This window comes from Echinops telfairi, unplaced genomic scaffold (genome assembly GCF_000313985.2).
Source record: "Echinops telfairi isolate 266 unplaced genomic scaffold, ASM31398v2 ScPeMD7_7469;HRSCAF=8507_1, whole genome shotgun sequence".
NCBI lineage: Eukaryota > Metazoa > Chordata > Mammalia > Afrosoricida > Tenrecidae > Echinops > Echinops telfairi.
This window is the reverse complement of record NW_022111373.1, coordinates 103,433,020-103,442,613: the sequence shown is the minus strand read 5'-3', so window position 1 is coordinate 103,442,613 and position 9,594 is coordinate 103,433,020. Positions and strand designations below refer to the sequence as shown.

Sequence of the window (9,594 nt, the reverse complement as noted above, 5' to 3'; positions counted from 1 at the left end):
TTTTGTCATATCTTGCCCTGTCTGACGTCTCCCTTCACCCACTTTTCGGTTGTCTGTCCCCCAGGGAGGAGGTCACATATAGTTCCTTGATATTCTGTATATTTAACATTTTGTTTTCCTCAGAATGAATCCTCCAAAGACCTATCCTGTAATTTTTTTAAATTTAACCCTTATTTGTCATTGCCCCGATGTTTGGCAGATACTAGGCTATCAAGGACTGCTTTTTGAATTAATAATTGAACAATTAAGTATGCTTTAGGAATGAGCATTAAGCCAATGCCTAGCCTTGTTGTCAACGGCTTTTTTATTTTTCATCATCTATTATCCATCCCCAATCCATGTTGTGTCTAATTTTTCTCCAAAGACTAATAAGCAGCCAAAGATTTGATTAATGGGGCCCTGCAAACTTGACCTGCACTTCATGGCTCCATCGTCTTGCAGTTACACTCACAGAGTAAGACTTAAAAGATACTTTTCAGGAACTTAAGCCTTAATGTTATAAGAGGAAGTCAAGCCAGGAAACCAGTGGAACTGTGCACATGCACACAAACATAACATTTGTAGTAATGAAAGATAGATGAAAAGTAATTCTGGCAGTCCTCATATTTTGTTAATTATTTAAAGATAATGACTTTTAAGCACAGCACATTTATTTATTTAATTATTTTTTTAAAGTTTGTAATCATTTCATTGGGAGCTCTTATAGCTATCATAACACTCCATAGTTCAATCACATCTTGCAACATTGTACAATTGCTACCACAATCAGTTTCAAAACATTTTCTTTCTTCTTAAGTTCTTTGATATCAACTCCCTTTATCCCCTCCCTGCCTCCCTCCTTCAACTTACCCCCCACGAACTCCCTTTTCTCCCTTATAGTTTTTTTCCTGCCGTATCTTACACAATCCAATATATCCATTCACTTACAATTCTGTTGTTCGATCCCATTGAGTGTGGTTATACACTCATCAATGCTATCTGCTCCCTGTTCTTTCAGTACCCTCTGGGAACATTACTCCTGTTACTGTCCTGAAGGGTTATCTATCTTGGCTTTCATGTACGGAACCATCTTACATATAACAAATGAACTTATGCAAATCTGACATAATGAATGAGGTAAAACAAATAAAAACCATAATAGTAAGGGGAGGAAATATTAGTGAACGGGAGGATAGGTATGTGGCTCATCAGTGCTGTACCACACAGCATTTTTAGAGGAGGCCATGCTTAAAACAAATATATAAATGTTTGAGTGGCAGACTCAATTAAAAAGAATGTGTATTTTTGAGGAGAGCGTTTAAGAAAAACTCATTTAATAGAATCTGAGCAAACAACAAAAATGACTATGAATTCAAGGAGAGTAGACGTCACTCCATTAAAAAGACTTTGTACTGGAAACATCACCTAGAACAAACCTGTTCCAGGAAGGCATTCAGACTCATTGAATGTGAACGTCATCCACGTCTGTGTTTCATACTTCAAATATCACAGAAGTTTCTCATCTGTTTGGGCTGTTATTTATTTATGTTTACATATTTATAAATGAATGGGTAACATTGCGTTAGGTTTTATTTTCTAAAAGCATATCTATAACTAGTAACTTGAATCTTTTCCTCCTCTTTTAACAGTGTGTCCTACTCAGTACATGTATCTGAAGATTACCCAGGTATGCGTTCTTGTGTTTATTTTTATTATTGGTATGTTCTGACTGCTTTGGATTTATTCTCCTGGAGAGCTAAATGTATATAAATATATTTAAGAATTAAGCACTGGCGGGATAGGACTGTAAGAACTGGAATACCGTGAGGTACTTTTCTTAACCCCGGAACTCAATCCAGAATCAAGATAATTTTCCATTAAAAAGTAGCTTACCTGAATTCACATGAGGGTTTCAATTTATGTCATTAAAATTAAAATAAAGATGCTCTAAACTGGCCTAATTTATATCTATAAATAGATAGACAGGTAGTCATATAACTTAAATATTTGATGAATTTCCTGAGATTTACTCACTGCCATTGAGTCGGTTCCAGCTCACAGCCCGGCTGGACAGAGTAGAGCTGCTCCCCAGTGTCCCTAGGCGATCAGTCTTAATGGAACCAGACAGCCTCCTCTTCTTCCCTAGAACAACTGGTAGTAGGTTAGAATCGCCTACTTTTCTCTTAGCAACTCAACGCTTCATCCATTGTGCGACCAGGGTGACTTTTTCATGAGAATTGTACCATAGCATTTGCATTTTAGGGACGAGTGGTATATCCATGTTCACACTGCTATTAGGAAGAGCTGGAATTTGAACTCAAGAACGTAGAGTCTGTGGACGACTGTTCCACTGGACTGTACTAGGCTTGCATATACCAAGCTGCTCTTATTTTGTGACCTGAAAAAATATCACTAGGTTGACAATTTGAGTTCACTGTACTTGCCTTCTGCTACAAGTTAAAAATATGTACATTTAGGTTCTAATAAGTTTTATTCTCTTGACTCAATGTGATCTCATTAGAACCCGGGATGATTAAGCTAACTATTAAGTCACAATAAATTGAAGATAAAAGCCATTTCAACTTAGCATTTTTTCCTCTTCTCACAAATTATAGATGCTATTAAGAACATAAGCACTGTCGATTTATTGTCCATCAACCCAGGACTCGGTTACTTACACAGAGGAGAACACTACCAGAATCTGTGGTTTATTGAAATGTGTGGCAAAAAGAAAGAAGTTACATTTTTACACGCGCATATTGCACCTGGCGCCCTGGCGGTAGGATGGGTTAGGAGGCAGCAGTATGAGCCAATCAGCTGCGCCGTGGGAAGAAAGAAGAACAAACGCAGTGCTGTTGAGTTGCTTCTGAAAGGGTGTAACTACCCTCTGGGTTTCTGAGAGTGTGACTCTGAGTAGGAAGCTTCCTCTTTCTCCCGTGCAGTGACTGGTTTTGAACAGCTTGCCTTGAGGTTAGTTGCCCAATGGATAATCACTCCATGTCCCCAGATCCCGATGGAAAAAAGATGAGGCTATTTGCGTCCATAAATATTTACAACCGTCAGAAACCCTAGCGAGTAATTCTGTTTTGTCCTGCGGAGTTGCTGAGTGTTGGGATTGACTCTATGGCAGTGAGTATATGTCAACTAAAAAAATACTCAAGTAATCTTATTTAATTAAATTGTATTGTTAGGAAGTTACTTATTGTGGTCTGACAGTGCTATAAATTGGAACCAGAATTCCAATTCCCATTAAATCTAGCCAAGTTATTCACATACTTTGTATGTCCAGAATGCTATTTTCTGAGTAGATAACAGTTAAGAAATTTTAATTACATGTAAGTTAATGTTTCCCGAATTTAAAAGTGACTAAAATCGAATTTGATGTGGAGGTGTCTTGGTGAATTCCAGCTGCGGTGAGAGAAATACCAAACCTAGTTCGCTTCCGTGAACAGAAATTCATTTTCCCCCATTGTCGGAGGCCAGGAGGCCAGTGGAGGAATTCAGGGAGCCGGCCCCCGGGGAGGGCTTTCCTTGAATCTGTTTTGGGGAAGTCCTTTGTCTCTTCAGCGTTGGCTGCCTGCTTCCTTGGAGCGCAGCCTGTGTCCTGGCCTCTCTCTTACCCCACTGTGGCTCACTCACCGGCTTATTTAATTTCTTTTATATCTCAACAAGAGCATGACTCAGGAAACACCTTACACTAATCCTGATTTACTAACCCATCAAAGACAGCCCCTTTCCAAATGGGATTCTAATCACAGATATCCAAGTTATGGTTTTCAACACATATTTTGGGGGCATACAACTAAATCCAATGAAGGAAACTTAGTGAGACACATTTCCTAGTACTTGTTTCCTATGGTAATGATTTGTTTGTACACTTAACCTTTTTTAGGACAATAAATAGCTTATTTAAAAATATTTATAAATTTTCTTCCACTTACTTTGTCATCAGTATCCATTTGTGTTAAGCATAATGTCATTTATACACTGGCACTTATTCTTTATAAAGTGTATCTTCAAAAAAAAAGTTTTATACAAAAAGTATTGTAAGTAGGTTTTATGGGAAGGGCCTAGATTAGAAATACTTGGAACACGTTTTGTTGATGGCTACGTAACTTGTTGCTTTATTATGTTATTATGTTGTGATTTGTAATATGTAATATTTTCTAAGTATGCTAGAAAAAAAGCCAAAACACTATTTATTGTAAATATAATTGCAGTATTGTGCTGATAATCAGAAAACAGCTGCTATGTCATAGCCTATGTCAAATCGATGTTACCCAGGGAAGAAATAGGACTTTTAAGTAAAGGTGAAAAAAAAATCTATAAATAAGGCTTAACTTGAGGATAAGAAACTGGTCTGTAGCAGAAAGTATAGTAGCAGATACCTTTCTTAAACTATGTGGACCAACTTTTTAGCTCCCTCTTGTGGCCAAGAGCTATTATACTCCCCCATGAGAGAGTCCTATCTGGAAATATTGTATGAAAATATGGAGTTGGTTATTAGTTATTCTATTTTGGGGGGATTCAAATTTGTTGCAAGTTTCCAATATACCTTCATTTACAAAGAAAAATTTAAAAAGAGTGTATTTTATATTTAATCTGCTTGTCCAAAAGAAGTTCATTTATCCTACAGTAAACTCAAGGATGGGAGCTCAAGGCTGTTCATTCGCTATTAAATACTGCAGCAGAATTGTGACTGAGTTTTAAATGTTTGATGCAGCCTGGAGGTTAACATTTACATCAGGCCCTGTGTCAATGCACTGCGTCCCAAGTATTCCACTAGGTTCTAATGGCCATCGTTGTGATAGGTAGAGTCGGCCCAGCTGGACGAGGCGCCCTTGAGGAGGTTCGCTGAGAGATGTAGACTAGTATTTAGTGAAGTCATGTGGTTTGGCACAACCAAGTGTATAACTCAGTTCTGATTCCTTTTGTTTCAGTGGAAGAAGTGTAAGTATTTTTTTTCTCGTTCTGTTCTTCAAAGTGAACATTGTTTTGTTAGGTGCTAATGAGTTGGTGCATCATAAAGCAACCCTTAAAAACAGAACAAGTCCTGGCTTTGTGCCACATTCATAGTTGTTGCCTTGCTTGAGCCCATTGTTTGAACCACTGGGACATTCTTCCTTTTCCTATTCACCCCCTAGTTTACCACGATGATGTCCTTTACCAGGGACTGGTCCTTCCTGGTAATACGTTCCATGCGCATGAGCATACTCACGGATCGCAGTGCTGGCGAGCACTCTGCCTGTGCTCCTTCCCACACAGATTGGCTTGCTCTTCTGGCCATGCATGGTACATTTAACATTCTTCCCCAGTCTCATCATTCAAAAGTACTGCTTCAGAGGTATGCCTTGGTCTGGGAGCTCTGCTGAAAGCTGTCCAGAATGAGTGACCCTACTGTATTTGGAGTATGGGTGGCATAGCTTCGCAGTAATATGCAGGTCAGCACCGTACAGCAGACAGACAAGCAGTAGAAAAGGGAGGGTTAGTACGTTGATATTTATCCCATTATCAAAATACTCGGGTCTCGATTCTTTTTTGTATTAAGACAGTCAGTGAATACTCATATATTTTTTTCAGAATTACTTATAAACGGAGTGCTTTGTCTTCCTTTTCAGAAACTGTACCTGGGTAGCCTTCAACCTGTACCAGCTGGAGGCTCTGGAATACATTTTAATAGAAGAAATGAAGTCCTCAATTTTCTCCTTTAAAGGAAATCAGTGAAGCATGCTTCCATTTACTTTTAGAAAGGGATCTTTAATTTCCTTATTCATCTGTCAAGCCTTTTTTGAAAGTATGAGTTTTCAACCTTTTTTCAATTCTGGTTCCTATTTGGAATCTGTTGAGGCATCGATAGTTCTCATCTCAACAATACGATGACAAGGCTTGTTGAACCTACTGCCTTTTCAGGGATGAGTAAGAGGGAAATTGCTCTATCTTTCTACTGTGATTATTCATTTCTTCTATTTCACCATTTGTTAGTCACCTTTCCTCTTAAATTACATTGACGTTGAACACATACACAGGAAATGTACCTCGACATGTTACAGTTTCATGACATGGATCATCTTCTCTGAGTTATGTAACCAGTCTCACCTTCCTTTCTGGGTGGAACTTTCCTCTTGAACATACACTCGTTGGCTCCAACTTTTCTATCTAATGCTTCAAGTTGCTGTTGTCATTTTGACCCCATGCAAGTAGATCTTAAAAGAGCTTAGTGCTCAAGGAAGACCCTTTTAGTCATGGTTGGTTTTTAGGTGACTTTAGGGATGTGTTTGGTTCTAAGGTTTAAAAAGCAGCAGGTCTTTGGTTTCAGGGGTCCTTAGTTTTCCATGGCTCCCGAAGCTTAGATAGAGACTTTGAAATTCTGTTTTGCTTTCTCATCTTTGGATCAGGAGTCCTTAGTGGAACATCACCGACATGTTCCCTTATGGTAGCTGGGCATCCTCCAGTTCTTCGGGTCTCTTGGCACAGGAGGTCATTTTTACAGGAAGAAATTAACCACACATTCTGTATCCTCCTCCTCTCTGTACACTCTTTCTTCCTCTGCTGTTCCCGGTGAATAGAGACCAAACAGTGTTTCTGGAAAGCTGCTTGCAAGCTTTAAGACCCTAAGCATACAGCAAACAAGGACATAGAACAGAAGCACTAAACTCGAGAAGGACATCATGCTTAGTTAAATATGTTGCTGCTCTTGGCAGTGGGCATCGATCCATAGCTACCCTCCTTACGACAGAAAGAACCCCTCCGTAGGCTGGAGCCATCCCCAATATTTTTTTTATGTTTGATCCCATTGACCTAGTCATTGTGTCCGTCCATCTTGTTGTGGGCTTTCCACGTTTCCACTGTCCCTCTATCAAACATTGCGTCCTTCTCCAGGGAAGGGTCTCTCCTGACAAGATGCTCTAAGTTTCATTGTCCTTGGCTCTAAGGAGCATTTGGCTGTACTTCTTCCAAGACAGATTTACTTGTTCTTCTGACAGTCCATGGTACTTTCCATACTCTTCACCGGCACCCTAATTCAAATGCCTCGATTCTGCTTCAGTCTCCCGATTTAGTCATTGAAAATACCATGGCTTATGCCAAGCTCTTCTTAGCCCTGAAACTAACATCCTTGCTTTTCAGCACTTTAAAGAGTATCCTCGATACAATGCGTCCTTGGGCTCTTGACTACTGTTTTCCATTAACATTGATTGTGCTCCAAGCAAGATGAAATCTGTGTTGTCTTCCTTCTCTCTATTTTACCTCTCGGTTCTAATATCTATTGCAATGGCCTCACCAGAACTCAAAGAGATACGAATTTATGATTAAAGGGTTTGTTAGGGAAATTAAAAGGTTGTAATGCCAATAAGAAATGCTAAGGTTTGAATTGCTTACCTGGACTTGTTACAGAGTTCTCTTAAGTCTACCAATAAATCCCCCAAGGGGTAGGCCACTCTGATAAGATCTTCAACCTGAAGGCATTCACCTTAAGGTCCATGGGTCAGCAAACCCGGTTCTCTGAATTAAGTGCCCAGAGGTACCCCATTCTAGTAAGCTGCAGCCCAAAGGCATGTAGCTCATCTTCCATGGGCCAGCAAGCCCAGCTTCCTCAATTAAGTGCCGAGAGGCAATACCCCTCTGTGAGCCAGCCTCCTGCACAAAAGCACCAGCTTTCCTTGTTCCACGGGTTGGGAAGTCCACCACCCTGTCTTGTGCCCTGGCTGCTGGTTCTAACGTTATTACTGTCTCTGGACCCAGGAAGTTCACTGCACCGGGGATCTTGGGTTCGGAGGACTAGATCCACTCCTGGCTCTTGCTGGTATTGAGATTCCTGCCCCTGCTTCTCCCAGGTCTCCGTTGATAAGCGGCAGGATGGCACTCAAAGACTGCTGTTCTTAATTCCTCACAGGGGAAACCTGTACGTATCTTCCCCACCTTCTTTGTCAGACCAGTGCTGAAAAAGGGCACTTGGTGGGAGTTAGAGACTTTGGTAGAAGAGCACATTAAATAATTCACTGCCCCTGCAAAGTCCTTAGCAAGTTCAATCTTTTCTCTTTCTCATGATGTCAGGCATTGGTCAAGTTGTAAGAATTTTTGTTTTCTCCACATTGAGTCGTAACCCATACTGAAGGCTGCAGTCCTTGATGTGCATCAGCGAGCTTCAGGCCCTCCTCACTTTCAGCAAGGTTGTCCTTGTGCCCACTGCAGGTTGTAAATAAGCCTTCCATTAAACCTGATGCCACATTTCGTGTAAAGCAACCTCTCTGATGATTTGCTTACTGTATAATTGGAGTAAGTGCAGTGAAAGGCTACAACCTTTCCTAATTGTAGAACATACAGTATTCCGTTGTTCAGTTCACAAAACTGCCTCTTGATCCATGTACAGTTAATACACGAGCATAGTGACGTGTTCTGGAATTACCATTCTTCTCAAGGTTATCCATAGTTTGTTAGGACCAACATAGTTTAATGCCTTGGCATACTCAATAAAATGCAAGTGAATATCTTTAGGTAGTCTCTGCTTTCAGCCAAGATCCATATGACACCCAGCAACGATACCTCCTGTTCCATAATCTCTTCTGAATTCAGCCTGCACCTCTGGTACCCCCAGTGGATGTACTTCAGCACCGTTGTTGGATGATCTTAAGCAAAATGTTACTTGCATGTGAGATCAGTGATACTATTTTGTAATTTTCACGTTCTTTTAGATCACCTTTCTTTGGAATGAGGTTTCGAATTTCCTGGCAAAGACAACTGAGTGCTCCCGGTGTTTCATCAGCTGACTGGAACATCTCAGTTGGTATTCCATCAATTCCTCGAGCCTGTTTTGGCTACTGCTTTCAGCACAGCTTGACCTTCTTCTTTCAGCAGCATTAGTTCTTGCTTATGTGCTACCTCCTGAAATGGTGGAACGTCGACCAATTGTTTTTGGTACAGTGACTCTGTATTCTTTGCATCTTCTCTTGATGCTTCTTGCTTGATTTAGTATTTTCCCCCATTGACTCTTTCAATATTGCAACCCAAAGCTTGAATTTTTTCTTAAGTTTTTTGAGTTTTAGATATGCTTAGCATGTTCTTCCCTTTTGGTTTTCTCAGTGCTTTACACAATTCATTATAATATTTTTTGTATTATATATTATATTTGTCTTTTTGAGTTGTTCTTTGAAGTTTTCTCTTCAGGTATTTGATGTAATTGTTTCTCCTGTATTCTTTACCTACTGTGATAAAGAGCAAGTTTCAGAGTCTTTTCTGACGTCCACTTTGATGTTTCCTTTCTTACCTGTCTTTTTAATGACCTTTTGCTTTCTTCACGAACGACGCTTCCTCCCACAGCTCATCAGGCCTTTAACGCAGCAAAACTGCTCTTGAAATTCAGGTGGGAGGTATTTTGGAATATATTTTAGCTCTCTTGAACTTCGTTTAATTTTGGTCAGCTTCAACCATCTTCTCTTCCCACATATGTAGTCACTTGGGTCTTTGTATTCCATCTGGAAAAGTGCACACGTATAGTTTCTGTGTTGCTGAAAAGGCATTTGCTATGGACAAGTAATTGGTCTTGCAAAATTATATCGTGGGATATCTAGCTTTGTGTCCATGATCATGACCATATTTTTCAATTACCATTCCTTTCTC

The 9,594-nt window shown here is 39.9% G+C and overlaps 1 protein-coding gene across 1 annotated transcript in view; it reads left to right on the top strand.

Annotated features, from left to right (window-relative positions):
* The window catches only part of PARP8 (poly(ADP-ribose) polymerase family member 8), a 212,996-nt gene that overhangs the window by 107,871 nt on the left and 95,531 nt on the right, over nt 1-9,594 (top strand). Inside the window, exon 3 of the mRNA XM_030888968.2 lies at nt 1,629-1,666. Within this exon, the coding sequence (XP_030744828.2) occupies nt 1,629-1,666 (38 nt within the window). The remainder of the gene's footprint in view (nt 1-1,628; nt 1,667-9,594) is intronic.